Source organism: Sorex fumeus, unplaced genomic scaffold (assembly GCF_029834395.1).
Source record: "Sorex fumeus unplaced genomic scaffold, SorFum_2.1 ptg000015l, whole genome shotgun sequence".
Taxonomy (NCBI): Eukaryota; Metazoa; Chordata; class Mammalia; order Eulipotyphla; family Soricidae; genus Sorex; species Sorex fumeus.
The window spans coordinates 21213375-21232473 of NW_026606072.1; the positions used below are offsets into that span (position 1 = coordinate 21213375).

General features: G+C 39.5%; 2 protein-coding genes across 2 annotated transcripts in view; both read right to left on the reverse strand.

Moving 5' to 3' along the window:
* ITGA1 (integrin subunit alpha 1) overlaps positions 1-19099 on the reverse strand; it is a 180937-nt gene that overhangs the window by 157758 nt on the left and 4080 nt on the right. The window lies entirely within an intron of this gene.
* Positions 8531-10272, reverse strand: PELO (pelota mRNA surveillance and ribosome rescue factor). The gene is made up of 2 exons (XM_056112044.1): positions 9522-10272; positions 8531-9217 (listed from the first exon to the last, which is right to left on the reverse strand). Exons 1-2 carry the CDS (start codon positions 10245-10247, stop codon positions 8786-8788), a joined length of 1158 nt encoding a protein of 385 aa, XP_055968019.1. The 5' UTR covers positions 10248-10272; the 3' UTR covers positions 8531-8785.

Consider the following 19099-nt stretch of genomic DNA (forward strand, 5'->3'; position numbering starts at 1 on the left):
GTTGATTCTAATATGCTGCTTTGTTTAAGAACCACCAGCCAAAGCGAAAGAACATTCCAGTGAAAATAAATACCTGTGTTTTCTCACAGCCCAGTTCTTTGGGACAACAAGTAAAGCTGATGGGAGAGGAAACACAGACAGGAAAGTGATAGGATGATGCCACTTGGCATGCTATTGGAATGTAGCAAATAATTAAAAATATTTGTAAACCACAAAATTTTCTTCATACACTTACTGAAAACACAAAGTGTTTTAAACAATGTTTCTCCTCCAGTGCTCAAGTCCCCCCCAAACTTAGAAAATATGGGAATATTTTGCAAAGCATTCCAAATAAATGACCCTCATCTCTGGAATTTGCTCCTTCTAACAGGCTGCTCTCTTTAGCATTCAGCCAAACCCAAGATTTGGCAGTTTTCAGAATATGGCGCAAAATAGATTGTTTTTAAATCTCAGAGTCACTGAAGATTTATTTTTCTAGAAATAAATGACTTTCAAAAATAACAAGCGACTACTGCTACTGCACCAAGAAGAATCAGCAATGTACAAGAATGACTGACATTGAGAGCCACGGTCTTTCCTCATTCCACTAAGAAACAGAGGCTCAAAATGATGAAATTATTTCCCCCAGTCATAAAACCTTATAGCAAGGCCTTCCAGGTCAGTACTCATGCTTGGCCAGCCATAAGCACAAAGTCCACTGAGAATGAAGTGGATTTTAACTTTCCTGATACCCGCGGTTATTCAAAATGGCAACGGTCTTGTGATGATCATATAGAACCTTTGGTAACTGTAAAATACTTAAATTTATGATGTGAAACATCCTTTCTCAATCTCAAATCTAAAATCTGGTTGGGTTATTTTCTTGATCCTGGCAAGTTTTCAGTTCACTGAGGAATATACATGAACTCCTCCTGCAATAACATATATAAACCCATGTATCAAATTAAAATCTAAGAATGTAAACATATAACAACTTTTATAATAGGTTTCTGTGTCTTTTTCCATGTTCTACATTTTATACTCTCCAGTTTCAATTGTTTTACTGTGACCTAAGGAAAGTATAGAAATTAGAGAAGTCAACTTAAGTGATAAAAAACTTTAAAAACATTTTATATTAAAGGAAGCAAAAAATTAAATTTTCTCCATTCTTCCCACTTTCCTGTATTTTACACTACTCTAGTTTCTTTTAATAAGACTAAGAATACTGAGACAGAAAGGCTCAGAGAACTATTGCAAGAATACATTCCTCGTAAAATGTTTTTTTCTCCCTTCTGCAGAAAATATCCTTTCCTCCCACCATACTCAATCCATATTACTGAAGTTGGTAATAATCCAGTTACTAAAATACAATACTTTAGAGAGAAGTTCTTTGTAATTAATGGTGGAAATTTTACAGAAAGGACAATATGATAAATGGCAGGATAAGAACTTCCTACTCTCCAGCCTCACCACCATTTCCAGGCCCAAGCTTCCTTCTTGAGAATAGATATAGCCATCTGCTTCTCTTGCTTTATGAAGTTATTATTCACCTTCAGTCCCCCACCAGACTCCACATGGAAGAGGCCTCTTCCTTGATGTTCTAAAGCAACAAGATCTCCTTTTGGTTTTAACTTTTGTTGGTGGTGGTGGCGGTGGTGGTCATGAGAGAAAGAAAGGAGAAAAATATGGGAAATACAAGGTTCATAAATTCAGCCAAGGATCCCTTGCTGTATGATTCCATCTAGGCCATTTTCACTTCTTCCTGAGGGCAGTGGGTGTAATCTCTTTAATGTATGAGTCCTTTCATGTCCATTGTCTCTTTGCTGTAAATATTTAACATGGAGATTACGAAGATACTTTGAGAGCCTTTATTTTATTTTATTTTATTTTATTTTTAGGTCACACCTGGCGATGCAAACGGGTTACGGTTACTTCTGGCTCTGCACTCAGGAACTCAGGAATTACTCTTGGCCGTGTTCAGGGGACCATATGGGATGTTGGGAATTGAACCTGGGTCGGCTGTGTGCGAGGCAAATGCCCTAACACACTCTACTATCACTCCAGCTCCTTGAGAGCCTTTAAAAGAGGAACTGACTCAATTCCTTTTGTCTCATCTCTCCAGAAACTAATGATGACATGGCTTGTAGTTTTAGCTCCAGATACGATGTTCACTTTCTCAGTAAAGTGACATTGAATTAAGCTAGATTGTGTTCCACATTGCTCTACACTTCTACTCTTAATGTTGCAGGAATTCTGTACTCACTTATCACCTGTTCCCCATCTAGACTTCCTTAGAAAGAAGGATTTCCATAGACAGAAGGAACTGAGGTTTGCTTTATTCACTTCTTATCCCTGGGGACTTTCAGAGTACCTGGCACACAGCAGGTATTTAATAAACATGTCAAATGAACGGAATAGTTCTCAGAAGAAAGGAGGTAGCAGCGTTTTGCACTAGAAGAAAAAACTCCAAAGAATAGCCAACTTGGACTTTAAACTACATTTGGGTTCTGGTTTTGCTGCTGAGAAAGAAACTGTCCTGCCCCAAGACGAAGAATTATTTAATAAACAAGAAGGGTTTATGGCATTAAAATAACCCCACATTGTTCCTTATTTTCCTACCCTAGTCACCTCCCAATCAGAAAATTAGTTTAAAATAATTAGAATGGATATGGTTTAAACAGGAATGTAGACCCTACGAAAAACTAGATGTTGAACAACTTACTAACACACTTTGGACCTCAGTTTACATCAATATCTTTCAGTGAGCAGGTAAGATGATATATAAGCTTCCCCACATTAGCTTTTTATGATTCCAAACATTTCCAATGTATTTCAACTGTCCTTTCTTTTATCTCATCAAAAACATTGAAAACAACAACAAAAGTGACTTCTCCCAACCATACAGTTGGAGAAGAAGGAAAAACAAAACAAAAACAAACAGCAACTAAAAATTATGACCACAGGATCAAATAGTTGAAACACTAGATTAAAATGTTTTATATCCACAGAACAATTTTTCACAACAATGTCAGACAAAAAGTTCTAGTCAATGTTTATACTAGAACTTGATGAAAAATTCCAGACATAAAACTTCTGGAACTAAGACTTGAACTCAGAGGACCTCCCACCTCAGTATAAATTTTACAACTAAAATCTATTGGGATTCTTTATTCCTTAACAAAAACTCATCTTTCATGAATAACTTGAATTTTATTATTGGTGTTTTGGTACCCAATATTAAATAAGCTCAAAGTTTTCTAAGTCTTCTATATTATAGAAAACTGGCATTTTTATTACACTGGCATTTAAAGAATAGGATACTTTTTAAAATAAGTAATGTTAAGGGATAGAAGAAAACATGAAGGTTAATAATCCGAGTCAATTTATCATACATGACACAATCTTTAGCAAGTAGTATCCAGGAATATAAGTCCTTCCATATAGATGCCTATTATTATAGAATTAAAACATTCATTGTGAAAAGCAAAATTAGCCTCAAATTTGTATGCAGAATGTGGGCCAATTTTTCATTTCTAGTGAAATTAACCTGATACTTGTTCACCAGGTTAAGTAACTCCATTGATCATTTTTTTTTTTTTTGCTAAATTCCATGACCTTGGTATAAGTCTTGTTTCATAACATCTTAGTTACATAATTGCATTGATTTTTTTAATCTTTTCTTGATTCACAAAAATATATTCGCAACCAACGGCATTTGACTTCATTATTGATGTTTCAGTAATGCTTTTCTTTTACCTCATCAAAAACATTAAGAACAACAACTAAACTTCTAAACTGACAATTCTGAATTGTTGAACTGTCACAAGTCCTAAGATTTGCATTAGAAAACCTTGAAAAGTCCTTTTCTGAAACACTAAATTTTAGGCCATAATAGCTGTACTATATAGCACAAAGCTTAAATATACTAATATAAATAAAACTATTTTATTTAGGTATTAAAACTTTACTTAAAAATGATTTTTTTCTTTTCTTTTTCTTTTCCAAGTTTGTAGTTAAGATTTCTCCATTTGGGAAACCATTTATTGAAGAATGCATATCATAAAAATTACAGACTGATCAAAATCTAGTGTCCAAAACAAATATAAGTAAAACTCTGTAAAACTTTTATCATTAACCCTGACATTTGGAGTTCTGCATAAGTATTAGAGAAAGTGGTAAGGAAAATCAAAGGTAGCATGTAAGTATTGAAGCATTTGGCTAATGGTCTAATAGCATAAGTCCTTTGATCTGAGTGGGTAAAGAACTTCCGTATTATGGTAATTCCAAAGAAGTCCAACAATCAATTTGTCACCTCCTTCTATCCTTTTTAAAAACTGCAATTCTACACAGTACACAGCAGAGTACTATTAGGAAAAAAATAATTATCTGATCACTTTCTGTTGAACTTTTTACTTAACACCTCTGCCTTGAATGAAGATAGATAATGAACTTTAGTAGTGGTATGAGCTTAAATACTGCTTTCTTGCTATACTTTTGTATCTTGTATTCCTTTTTGCCCAGCTTACTAGTTCTTACTAGGTCATTTTATTTTTATCAAAGCTTTTAGGTTTACATATATCTCAACTGACTAGTTTTTCTGAATTTTAACTTGCATGTGCAAATGTTCATTGGATCTTCTCATTTGTCATTCATTAGTCAAAAGCTTTATGAGCCTCAGCTCTGGCAGAGATGATTTTAATGTTGGGATACAAGCAACAAACCTTAATAGAAAATATTCTCTGTCCTTATGGTACTGCTGCTACAGACATATGCTAAATAAAAAGAAATCAATTAAAGAAAACATATCCTGAGATTTGTCCATGTCTAGTTTTTATATAACTCTGAACACTGAGCAACCAAGTTCTTATCTGCAGACCAAGTTCTTACGATTCTGTTGCCTAGTATTTTTTGAATTTTCATTCTTATGTTAAAGAATCTATTGTCTTTCTTTAGGTCATCATCAATTTTTCCTTGACTTTTTCTAATATGCATTTAACCAGGTTCTTTTTGGGGAGGAGGGGGCTACATCCGACAATGTTGAGCTTACTCCTGCTTACTCCTGGTTCTGTGCTCAAGGATCACTCCTAGAGAGCTCAGGAGATCATATGGGGCACCAGTGATAAACCCTGGGTTTGACCCAAGATAGGCACCCAATCTGTTCTACTAGTGCTCTGGGCCCCTTAACCAGTTTTCTTAACTCCTCCAATGCACCTGTTTAAACTGCCAGAGATGCTGGATGAAATCTACTGTTTATCATGCTGTTCTCCTGCAAAACTTTTTAGCAGCTACTTCTTAAGAACACACACATTGTAATAGAAAGGAGGGTCTAATATATTTGACACATTCACACTTATCTCCTTTTCCTGATACTCTCAAGCTTCTTCTCACCATTTTAGATGAATTTACTGGCCCTATCTAGGTCACATTACTGTAACCTCTTACATTTTGTTCACGTTATTTTTATAAGACAAGAGGCCTGAGCAACAGTACAGCAGTAGGATATTGCACACAGTCGATGTGGGTCTGATCCTTGGCATCCCATATGGTCCCCCGAACACTGTCGGTTGTAATTCCTGAGTGCAGAGCCAGAAGTAACCACCTGAACTTTGCTGAATGTAATACTTCCCCACCACACACACACACACACACACACACACACACACGTAAAAAAGACTGATGAGTGTAATTTCATTTTTTTTTAAAGCCAGCTCAGACTTGGTTCAAAATAGACAATAAAAAACAGATAATGTAAATGCATTAAAGATTGGTAAGATAAAGGTCAAGGTAAAGGCCCTCCCGTTGTTCATCGATTTGCTTGAGTGGGCCCAGTAACATCTCCATTGGAGACTTTGTTGTTACTGTGTCTGGCATATCGAATACGTCACGGGGAGCTTGCCAGGCTCTGCCGTGCGGGCGAGATACTCTCGGTAGCTTGCCGGGCTCTCTGAGAGGGGCGGAGGAATCGAACTCGGGTTGGCCATGTTGGCTGCCTGCAAGGCAAACGCCCTACCGCTGTGCTATTCTGGCATATTTAAACTCAACATAGCACAAAAATGCAACTTTTAAAAAGCAAAGTCTTTTTTTCAACTTTTAGAAGCAGAAAAACACTAAAAGATGTTTTGTTTTAAACACTATGCAGACATAGAACTGGAGAAGTTTCATCAGTAGCAAAACAGAATTTTAGTCAGTTTAATTGTCTTAGAGGAGCTTAGATGATAAATCCTTTTCTCTATGGTAGTGACTCTGCCAGAGATTCACTAGCACAGAGAAAATAAGCCATTGCCTTTATCATATTATATTTCTATTGTTTTTATTCTTTTGGTTTTGGTGTTGGGTCACACCTGGCTCTGCTCAGGGGTTACTCCTGGTCCTGCACCTAGGAATCACTATTGGCAGTGTTCAGGGAACCATATGAGATGCCGGATATCAAATCCAGATTAGCCCCATGCAACCTTACCTGCTGTTCTCTCTAGCTCCAACTGGAGATTGAATCCTATCCATAATACAATCATTAAAAGTTTTGACTTAGCAGATCTAGGATAAAGCCTCGTATTTTGGCTTTGAGAGAGAGAGAGATGTCCTCCAGTTGTTCATTGATTTTGCTCAAGCGGGCTCAGTAATGTCTCCATTGTGAGACTTCTTGTTACTATGCTTGGCATATTGAATACTCTCGGTAGCTAGTCAAGCTCTCCGAGGCTTTATCTATTATTTTTTATAATCTATTATTTTTATCTACTATTTTTAATATTATCTAGAGGATCCTACAGATCCAAGGATCATACTTTTGAATAGCAAGGTCTGAATCAGTGATTCACAGCCTTGATCTGCACTATAACCATTCTATTGGACCATCAAAGAGCACTGCAGCCCACCTGGGTTTGATCTCTGGCATCCCGTATGATTTCCTGGGCAAGCCGTTAGATTCCAACCCCTCCCAGAGTGATGCCTGAGCACAAAGCCCTGAACACTGCTGGATATAGCCCCAAAACCCATACAAACAAAACCCTGTACTTCTAAGGTGAAAAATTATTGAGCCCTGGGTCAGGTATGAGCATTGTTTTAAAACACAGCAGGCCACGTTAACAGGGTAGATGCATTTGAAAGCCTAGGGTCTATCAAATATTAATTTGTATATTTTCCCTTGTTAAAATTACAAATTTTTAAATTTTTATATTCTAGCTTTAATTAATAGAGGCAGCAACAAACTAGCTCTGCTAATTATCAGTACTATATAGATCAGGTAATTGATTCCTCAAGCACTGAAGAGTGATATCTTCAAATTTCTCCCAATCACACTCTAATGCTAAAAATCTTAGTGACTTTGTCTAGAATATTAAATTATTCACCAACAAACTCCTAATATTTAAAAGTTAAATATGAAATGGCCATGCACTTTTTTAGATGTGGAGGTAATGATAAAAATATAAATGTAAATTTAAGAGCATAAAACTATCTATTCTTAGATTTTTTAAAAGTCCAGAAAAAAATCATCCCAATGTTATTTACAGAGGATGATGGTCCACAGGCATAGAAAGCACAAGCAAGTTATCTTTGTCTCTATTTAAATAGCACCACTAACTCTAAACAATCACTTTTTTTATGAAGCCTTTTTAATTTGTTTTACTAAGTTGACGCCTCATGAGATGAAGATACAATTCCTTTCTAAGACTCCCACCTCAGAAATGCACATCAAAAATATTTAATAAAGATACTACTTTATAATGTGTGAAGATTTATTCAAATATTCTTAGCAAGCTTTCTCATCCCTAAAATAGAGTGGACAAAGTCCAGAAAAGTTAAGGTATGTATAAATATATGATGGCACTGTCTTCCCATGACAAGACAAAAAGTAAACACACAAATAATGTGTCAGGGCAAAGAACTGGAATCCAGACAGGAAAATATTTCTATCTTGGCCACTCATTAGCCACATATCAAGAAAATCACAAACCGTAGTTTCATTTTTAAAATGCCTTATATAGACTGTTTTGCAAATCTGTAGCATATCAAAGCTCCATGATCCAAAAAAAACAGAAATTAGTCTTCAAAAGCAGTGTATTTCAACAGGGACCTCTTCCCACTCACGTTGGGTAGTCCAAGAGGGAGCCACAGGGAAAAATTATGTAAATGAGGGGCCATGGCAAGAAATTAAGGAGTCAATAAGAGGTTGAGGCACAGAAAGGGAACAAGGCAGGAAGCTGACTACTAAGGTTAGAAAGGGTTGAGAAAGTTGAAAAACACTGCTCTAAAGTAAAAAAGTTCTCCTTTGTATAATTGTCTTAACAAATCTCTTAAGAAATGTTTTCAGCATCTTCACTATAAGTAACCTAATTATCATTTGAAATATAAATTCAAAAATTTTAAATAAAGCATGTAAGTGAAAAGGCATCACTGAACACAGTGTAAGAACACCACGCAGAGTTAAAATCAAGAACCCAGGCTGTGTATAAGGAGATAGTACAAAACTTCTCCTAAAGAAAATGTTACCAACCATAGAGGTGGGGGAGGGGTGTTTATGATCTATTTCAAAACGGTGTATAAGTCTAGTAATCAAATACAGAAAATTTGTTTCTATGTACCGCAAATAACTCGGAAATCTTTACAAAAACCTCCTCAACTGATAGATCGAAGGGCACGGAAATTATTTTCTTTTAGTTTATTTTGTTTGAACACATAGCCACCATCCACTCAGGTGACCAAATACATGAGATATCCCTGTAGCACTCTTGCAGATTTTTGTCACAAGGTTGCAGGGACAATGTATTGTAACAGACACCAGTTTCCTCCAGAGGGTAAGTCCCAGTCATTAATCTTCTTCAGAACTGGAGTCATCCTCTTGGTCGGAGAGTTCAGGGACTGGGAAGCGGAGAATGGCAGCTACTCCAGTCAACTGGCTAAGCTGCTCCCCGGACACGTGGAGACTGGAGAATATCCGAACAGTGCCCGCATTCTCCTTCACGCTGTCCACGAGCCGCACATACCTGCTGCGGGTGGCCACGTCCTGGTGCCGGAAAAGTTCGTCACTGATGAGCAGTGTGTCGATTGCCAAGGCCTCATTGGCCCTCTCCACCTGCTTGAGTCCATAGAAGGCACGGTCGGGTTCATGTTGGAGCATTTTATAAAAGTCATCCAAGGCCTTGACTTCCCCCGCGGCTTTGGTGTCAGACAGGCGGCTGGCTACGGTGGGGTCACAAAGGGCCTCTTTCAGGGAGTACTTGTGCCCCGAGGAGGCGTGTACCTAGAACCACGATTTTCAAAGTTAGAGGCAGGAAATCTCTTCGCACACCCAGTGATCAACCCACAATGGCACCCAGCCAAGAGAACTACAAAGGTGGTAAGTTTCGTGAATTGGGCCTCAGTTTGCTATCCCAAGCAAGGGCCAGGTATTTACAGGTCCCCTTTTTAAATCTTAGAATCCCCACCAGGCAAAGGCTCGCCTTTCTCATTTTACACTTTCCGGGATTAAAACCTGGGCCGGCTACTTTACCCCGGCCCCTTGGCCCCCTTCTGGATTATTTGTCCCTTAGATGTGACTCTTTTACCTGCAGGAACTTGGACCGGTTTTCCAGGAGCAGCTTGTTGTCAGTCTTGACGGCCTGCTGGAACATATAGTCGCAGAACTGCTCCCGCACAAAGCCGGGGCTGGCCACCAGGACGCACTTGACCACGTCGAAGTGGACATGGCGCTGGATGGCCTGGACCACCTGCTCATAGAAGCGCTCCAGGGCGCGGTCGTGCTGCGAGCAGTTGCCTTTCCTCTTCCTAGGGATGTTCACCTCCACCTTGGCGCGGGTGAGGGTCATGCTGGGCGTGACCAGGCAGACGTGGGCGAGGCCCTCCTGCATGACCACGGCTGCCACGTCGGCGCTCCAGGCGGGGTCACAGGCCTGCTCGATGCGCTCCAGGACCACGCTGTCCCACTGCTTCTTGGCCAGGGTGAACTGACGGTTGGGTTCCAGCTCGATGGTGTGGTACGCCCCCATCTTCACGTACTCGTTCTCCTGGATGTTGGTGCCCTTCACCCGCAGCTGGCAGGCCTGCGAGTCGAAGTCGATGGCCTCCACGCAGAGCGTGAGCGTCGTGCGGACCCGGTTGCTGCCCACGCTGCCCGTGGACGACTCCGTCTGCACCTTGCGGATGGTGGAGGCGCGCAGGCTGTCGCCCACCTGCACCAAGTTGTAGGTGTGCCACATGTCCTCGGGTTCCTCGGGCACCAGGGTCACCTGGCCCGCGTTGTCCTTCTCAATGTCCTTCCTCACGAGCTTCATGGTCTCGGGGGAGCCGGAACACGAGGGGTCCGGGAAGGAGCTGCGGACGGGGGGCGGGGGGGCCGTCTACCCCGGGAGGGGGCGGGGTCCGCGTCCTAGAGGCACCGGCCTAGCGAGAAGGAAAAGCCCTAGTGCCGATGCTACACGACCGCGGGGACACGTACTTGCACGCTTCTTTTCTCGGGGTCCCGCGCGCTGCGCCAAAGCGGAGCAAGAGACCCGCAACACACAAGGGCCTTTGCCGCGGCTCCCGCCGCGGGGTCGGAAACAAGTGGCCGGGGTAACCAGGGCGCATGCGCAGCGCGTGCCCCGCCTCCCGGCGCGCGGTTGACGTTCCCGGAGGGGCGGGGGGAGAGCGCGGATTGCGCATGCGCAGGCGCTCAGCGAGGAGACGCTCCAGGTGCAGAAACTTTCTAAGGGCCGTGCCGCGTCCCTTGCTGGGGAGTGCTTTGTCTCCGTACTGAACTCGGGCGTTTCAGGGGTGTTTTTTCCTACCCTGTACGCCAATGCAAGCAGCTGCATCTTTCAGCGGCGTGCAGTTAACATTTTACATCCCTCCCCAACCCAGCGAAATCGGATTTTAAGAGTACAAAGTAGTTTTTCATCTTTCAGAGGGCAAAAAGAGTTTGGAACTGAAAGAATACTCTGGCTGACTTCCATGGAATTATTTTCACTAGCCTGTTTCTTCGACTGTGAAACGTGAATATTTGACCTAAAAATAGCTTCTCTTCCTAATTAACAAATACTCCGACCCCCCCCCCCCGCCCCTCAAAAAGTAAAAAGAAGTTTCAAAAGCTCCAAAAGACTTGACTCCTGAGGACCAAACTGGTCTCCTTTAGCTCTGACCGGATATATCCGCTTTTATAATGCTAACAAGCTTATAGTAGCTATTTTGGTCCTGAAACTGTTTCTAAGATCAAAGGGTTAGAGTAGGTCTTGCGAAATCTCTGAGCAACGCACGGGTCCGGTTGCTCTGTGCTGAGTTGCCGGGTCTGCAAAATCTGATTAAGCTAGATATTAGAGCACTGATCAGAGAGAGCACATCTGTGCGTTTTACCCTGGATAGTTGGTTGGGGGCGGGGGGGGGGGGTGCTTTTCAATTCCAGGGCCTGAAATCCTGGGCCATTCACCGTCCAGAATTGGCAGTCTTGCCCAGAATTGGCAGTCTCTGCTTTGCTTAGCTCAGCAGCCTGGGAAAGTTTAGAGTGGGGGTTGCGTGACGGTAGCTTAAAGAATTCTTGGACATTCGCTGTCAGAGCTCAACGGTGGGGAGCTGAAGGTTTGGGAATAGGGAAAGAGAGGACTGATTTGTCTTGTCGACCCCATTGAATTGATTTGAAAGCACTTTTAAAAATTGCCTGGGGAATTCAAGAAATAAAGATAGAAAAAGCCCAGCAAAGCTTTCTCGAAAGTTAAGGGGTGGAGATCAGAATCCTACACGCAAACCTTCTCTTCCCCTTTCACGGTGTATGGCACTGATAGGGAGCTACTTCTGAACTGGTAAGACTGCATGAACGGAAGAGATAGGACTGAGCCACCACCAGTCTTAATATCCAAGGTCCAGTTCTTTGCTTCAGTGATTGGGGGTGGGGGTGGGGCTAGAGGAGAGACTATACGCAAAGGTCCCCTTTAAAACTTTGGTGCTAATTAGAAATTACCGGTTTTGTGACCTCCCCTTTCTATCTCTTTCTGTATCTTCTGTCCCTCTACCTACACCACCTTCTCTTTAAGAGAAGGATCTTGCAAAGTCCCGGACTTGGCGTTTTCTTAGTCTTCCATTTGTAAAATAAAAAAAAAAAATCCTGCAACTTTATACTGAGCACAAGTAATGATGCACTGTCTCCCACAATGATTGTATCTTTTAAAGATAATTGTTAAATTACTGGACTGGAGAGTTAGGACAGCTGGTATGTTGCTTGCCTTGTACACAGCTGACCCTGGCTGGTCCCCAGAGCCTCTCCAGGAGTGATCACTGAGTGCTGATCGAAAGTATGCCCTGAGCATAGGAGGGTGAGGGAAAAAAACTCCATAGATAAATAAAAAATATTGTCAGTTTTAACTGGGAGGGGAAAGGGGAAGAGTAGAGGATGAGAGGAGACACTTTGAGGTGCATATTGATCTTCTTAGAATTCTCTCCAAAGTGTACCAAATTTATTTTAAATCATAGTGATGTACAAACAGTTCTGACGATTTTTCACATTCTGACCTATAAAGTTAAATATTGATTCTTCTCATTTGAAGGATAAGAAAATGAATTATGGAGAAGTTAAAAGTATATGTCATACAAACAGCATTCAAATTCAGTCATGCTTAATTCCACATCCTCTCCTCTTTCCACAACCATAATTTCATATCACATGTGAGAAAACACCTCTACAACAAAAAATTATACACATGCTGTCTTCCACTTTGACTGTCACCTATATTACCAATTAAGTCCCAAGTTAAAGTTACCAGTTACCAGTCCAAAATTGCCAGTTAAAGAAACAAAGGAACCAAATGGAAAGATTGAAAGGCACCAGAACATTCATTCTCCTTTCGTTAGTATCAAAAATTGTTTTATATTTTTCTTTTCAATGAAGTTTTCCTTCTGTTGAGCCTCAGCCACAATTATAATACATGAGAAAGAAATAATATTTTACTTCGAGAAATGTACATGTATTTTTGTATTAAAAACCTGTGGAGAGACTATATGACGTGTGTGTGTGTGTGTGTGTGTGTGTGTTTCATATCTGCTTTAGGGGCAGGAGCACTAGTACAATGTGTACAGCGCTTCTCTTGCACATGGCAGAAGTAGGCTCCATCCTTTCTCCAAGTGATCGCCACTCCACCAGAAGTGATCGCTGAGCACAGAACCATGAATAACCTCTGAACACAGCCAGATGCAGAACAAAAGCCAAAAATGAAACAAATAAACCTTAAAATATGTTTTAGACTGTCTTTTTAAATATAAGTGTGCTTTAGTGATTGATCATACTGCCCCATTTTCCCCTCATAGGATTACTGCTATTTGATCTGAAACATCTGTAACAGAATTTTTTAATCTGAGTTTATTAGTGAACGATCAGATGTTTTCTCCCAGATTGTTTGTTATAACCTAGTATTTCTAGACCAAATCACTATACTTTTATGTTAAGTTATTTAGGGGTTCTCATTTTCTATTAATTATTTGAGATTCCATACTATTCAAGGCCTTTAGAACCTGACCCTAGAAGCTTTATTCCCCACGTGTCTCCTCCCTTTATAGTGCTATGGGAAGAGTTTTTGTTTTCCAAAGAACCTGCGAACCTTCTACTTTGATATATTAGCTCTTCTCTCTATTCAAGATACCACTGCTCACCCTTGTACCCATACCCATATATACATATATGTATATATTTAGAACCTTTACATATGTTGTTCTTTTTTTTAAGTTGTTCTTTTTTTGGGGGGGGCTTAGTCTTTTTATTTGTGAAAAAGGAATGTTGGATTAGAATCAGAGAGACTGTTCTTTAGGCTGTTTGTCACAGTCCTCACTGTTCCCTCAGGGATTACTCTTCATTCTGTGCTCTGAGATCATGCTTGGTGGTACTTAGGGGACCACACGTGGTGCCAGGGATTGAACCAGGGTCAGTCACATGCAAGGCAAGCAAGCATCTTAACCCTTGTACAGTATTCTTAGCTAAATACAACTTCAAGCTATTATGCCAGAAATAGAATGCACAAATGAGATACAAATGTTAGTATTTGTGTTAATAGTTTTTAAAATATGACTATTGTTATCTCCTACAAGTATGACACAATTTATTTCTTTATCAAATAAGTTGTTCTTTTTTTTAAAGAACCACTTTACATATTTTGTTCTCAAACTTGAAATAACGTGATTTGAGTTGGAATGTATGTCATTTCTTTCTCACTGAAATTTGAATGGATACATCATCTTATCCTTTCACTGTTCCTTGAAAAAGACTCTACTGTACAGTTGGCACTATGAGGTAGCTTAGATGAGAATTGTATCAGCATATTGGCATCATCAAGATAGTCCTTCAGGTACTGATAAATTATGAACTATGGTATATCTAAATTAATAAATTTGGATTAAACTAATTTCTCTCATATAACTGGCGAAGTTTTAGCAATTATATTGTATGAAGTAGTAAGTCTTATTTTCACTCTATACAATTTTGAAATATCACAAGAAAAACCAATGTAAGATGCTCTGCATCCTACTTTATGTTTATTTTATTTGACTTTTAGAAAATAGAAATCTTTATATTAGTAATGCTTTACTTTCTATACAACTGCATTTGTAGTAATCTCTCAGAAGAAAATAAAAGTCATAGTTATTACCACCAAAAATTTCCAATTGGTTGTTTTTGATATACTTCCAGCATCTAAGAAAGAGAACTGGGGTAGAAGTCAGTGGCCCAGATTGTAATTCTTACTGTTAGGTGTTTTTACTGTAACTTTTGGCAGCAATCTTTTTGAAATCAATTTCTTTAACTGAAGAAGTAGAGGGAATTGAATTCAATAATTTAAATTATTTTAGTTACGGAAATTATGCTGCAGCAATACTTTTAAAAGTGAAAATATCTCATAGAATACCTGTTATATTTATTATAATTTGACCTGCTACTTTTGGCATCTGAGCCTTCTTTTAGTGGCCCATATTATTGATAAAGATCAAGTCTAGGGAGCTAACTCAAAAGGTCAAGGGCAAGCTTTGCGTGCTGGAGGCCTGTGATGGCAAGCTTAGTCCCAGGTACCCTATAAGAGCAAACAACAAACAAAATTTTAAAATGCACCCATCTAAATTTAATGCTTGAACAGCTAGAGACAACAAACCTTAATGCCTGTCATTTCTAGCTAGACCCTAGCAACTTTAGATAAGCCTTCTACTATAAACCTAAGTTATTCATCCTAAATTGTAGATATGTTTATTTGTCCCATCTCATGTCTTTCACTGGTAAAAGCTTATGAGGTTCTCATGAGATTAGGGTATTTTGTAAACTGTAGAGCTCTATAATTATAGTACATACTATCTGTATAAATCATTAAGGCTACCAAACTCGAGACTACCAGATAGAGCTTGGGCAAGGGCTTGCATGAACAACATCATCATCAGTCAGCTTTAAAAAATGAAAGAGTTTGGTAGAATTGGTAGAGTTGACTGATGGATAATCTGTGCATTTATTTATACATGTAGCTCCTTCTAAGGACAGTCAGTTCTCCTGTATGAAGCTGTACATATTCTTCACTGTTGAACTGGATTACAGCCCTTAAATAGATTTTTATGGCAGACACAGGGGTTCTGGACTCTTGAAGGATGAAAAACTATTTCGAATACTCTCTGCTTTAACACAATGATCTTTAAATAATAGGGTACATGAACTTGTTTCTGTATTATGATAGGCTTACTTTCCTAAAACAATCTTCTTCCTTCTTGTGCTCTGAGCATCTTGGGGGTTCCTTCCATCCTCACTTTTTAACTTCTTTGCTTATCTACTGCTTTTCTCTTGATTGTGCGTGTGGGGGCGGGGGAGTGGTAAGAGGGTACACATTAACTGTTCAGGGCTTACTTCTGACTCTGTGCCCAGGGGATCATATATCATTTGTGGTGCCAGGGATTGAACTTGATAGGGCAAGACCCTTAACCCTTGTGAACTCCTTCCAGATCCTCTACTCTCTCTTTTAAGCTGTGAGTCTCTTAAGGGTAGAGACTCTCTTTTATTTGTGTCTGTGTTACTCATAATACAGAACAAAAGCTAGTACATAATCTTAATAGAGAGATGAAACAAGGAGAGATTGTCGTCCTTTAATTCAGAATCTTTAACTGATTTTTCACTGATCTCTTAAGAATAATAGTAAACCACATTCTGTTTTGGAATGTAGAATTTTTAAAGATAAACCTTTGAAATAAATTTCTGCAAACATTTCAATTTTTGAGATAGTCGTGCTTGGATAAAAATAAAATTGTTTTTAAAACACCATGCTGAGAAAACTCCTGAAGTGTTTTACATGATGCACAGCAACATACTATATATGATGTGGAGAAGATCTTATAAAAATTTCTAGCCAGATCTATTCAATGTCAAATGCAATCCCTTATAGAGAGTCTGTGCCAACCTCAGATTGTAAAATACCCTTGTGACCTCCACAAGCAAAACTAAGTGAATAACTGTGAAGATTTTCCAGCCAATTCAGGCAAAAGGGGAAAAGGGAAAAGGGAAAGTCTTTTTTGAAGGAACTTATTGTACTCACTTACTATCTGAATTTCCTGTGATTAGAAATATGTATTTGCTAAACCGTACAAAACCTTCTACCAAATAAACAAAGTCTTATCAACAAAAATTTGGGTGTGGGTATGGGTGTGTTGCTTCTATGTATCACTAAATAGGAAAGGATATTTTTTAATCAGAAAATATTTTAATAAAATGTATAATTTTCAAGACCAGTCAATAATCATGTATCTCAAGCATTGGAATTTGGCACACTAAAATGTATAGTTACAAAATAATTTTGTGAGTTCATTGTTATTTGCAATTTTTTGGAAGGATATATGATTTCACTAAAACATGGACTATCTATTTTACTCATCTGAAGTTTCATAAGGTGTAGGTGCTCTATTTATATTTAAGAATTTGTCTTTATGTCAACAGATTTGACTATTCATATTTTTTCACTCCATTTGGTATATGAATAAAAATGACTTTTTTTGACTCAAAATTTTGGGCAGGAGGCCTCCCAAGCAATGCTCAGGGAATCTGATGGCCATTCCTGGCAATACTCAGCCTATTGGCCAGATGATTCAGTGGTTGGTGCTGTGTTATTCCTTGGGCCTTACCATGCTACAAGGGGTTAGGTAGTAAGTGGGGTGAAGGGATGGGGGATGCATGAACCACTGACCCTTGTGTTCCCTGTGTCATCTCAAACCCATAGGATTTTCTTCTATTCCCATATACCTCACTAGTTTTGTTTAGAGAGATTTAGATTTATGTAATTTAGTTTTAAAATTGCTTTATATATGAATGATTTGCTTATAAAGTGATTCTTAACACCAACCAGTAGATATGCTTTAAACTTTAAAAAATTTTAATTGGCATTTAAATTTAATTTAAATTTAAATTTTAATTTTAATTGGCTGGAGCGATAGCACAGCGGTAGGGCGTTTGCCTTGCACGCAGCCAATATGGAGTTCGATTCCTCCGCCCCTCTCGGAGAGCCCGGCAAGCTACCGAGAGTATCTCGCCCGCACGGCAGAGCCTGGCATGCTACCCATGATGTATTTAATATGCCAAACACAGTAACAACAAGTCTCACGATGGAGACGTTACTGGGCCCGCTCGGACTGCTCGAGCAAATTGGCATTTTATCTTATTTTTAAATTTTAGAAGGGCTAGTGCTTTCTCTCTCTCTGTTTCCTCCTTCTCCTCTCCTCTCCTCTCCTCTCCTCTCCTCTCCTCTCCTCTCCTCTCCTCTCCTCTCCTCTCCTCTCCTCTCCTCTCCTCTCCTCTCCTCTCCTCACCTCACCTCTCCTCTCCTCTCCTCTCCTCTCCTCTCCTCTCCTCTCCTCTCCTCTCCTCTCCTCTCCTCTCCTCTCCTCTCCTCTCCTCTCCTCTCCTCTCCTCTCCTCTCCTCTCTTCTCCTCACCCTCCCGTGTGTGTGTGTGTGTGTGTATAAAAACCCTAGTGCTTACCGCTAATATTCAGAAAGCTGGGTTTACCAAAACTAGAGTGATTGATTTTGTGCATATGGAACTTTATTTTTAAAAAATAGTTTGTCACCTTTTTCTCTGAAGCTTCATTTTAAAAGCAGAGTATTCAGAGGAAGCTCTGTTTGGGGATCTGGTAAGTCTGCTGGTGCCAGAGGAGCAATTATTCCCTGAATCAGATATAAATGTGGCTCTGGAAGAGAATTAAGAAGAGGAACACTATCCTTATCTATGTATTCACTTGTTTGGATCCAGGAGGGATTTTGAAATCTTATGATGCAATTTTTAAAAAACACAAGTAGAAAGTTACCATGTAGATGTGTTACTGTGTTTTTTATTTTATATATTTTGTGTTTTATTGTAAATTTCTTTTATTTGATGATATCTTGGAAATTCAGAACATATCCTGCTAGAGGTTTTTCTAAAGCTGTAGAGTATGCAATGAATTAATGATGTGCTATTTGTTTTATAAGCCCATATTGATATTTCAGGGGAGAGAGAGAGAGAGAGAGTCTACCTTTGCCAAATAATTCCTCAGATTATTTGATTGACAAATAATCAAGTTTATAGAGATATACTGGGCCAGAGAGATAACACAGTGGGTCAGGCTCTTGCCTTGCATGTATCTGACCTGGATTTGACCCACAACACCCCATGTTGTCCCCAAAATCTGCCAGAGTGATCCCTAAGAACAGAGCCAGGAATAATCCCAGAACACATCCAGGAAACAGAAAAGCAGCCAAAACAAAATTTTCCAATGACATGTATGCATCCTATATACATGGGAGAAGAGCAGTGTTGGAAAAAATAGCATTTAATGGTGTTGAAGAGATAGTACAGCTGGTAAAATGTACTAGATAAACGGGTTGCATCAAATTAGGTTACTTTGCAGGCATCTGACCTAGGTTTGATTCCTGTGATCTCTTAATGCAGAGTGAGGAGTAAAACCAGAGCACCTGTAAGTGTGACCCCAAAACAAACAAGCAGAAAGGAGCATTTGAACATTTTGTGAACATATTTTTAACATTAGTTACATTATATTTTTTGTATCTTTGGGCCACTCCTGGCTGTGCTTAGGGCTTACTTCTGGCTCTATGTTTAAGGATCATTCCTGGTGGGCTTGTGGGTGGGAGGACAAGCACATATGGGGTGCCAGGGATCA

Excerpts from the sequence above, each read along its gene's own strand:
- PELO (XM_056112044.1), bottom strand. The coding sequence starts at position 10,247 with ATGAAGCTCGTGAGGAAGGACATTGAGAAGGACAACGCGGGCCAGGTG. Across the intron at positions 9,218-9,521 it reads ACCGGTCCAAGTTCCTGCAG|GTACACGCCTCCTCGGGGCA; the intron begins GTAAAAGAGTCA and ends TCGTGGTTCTAG.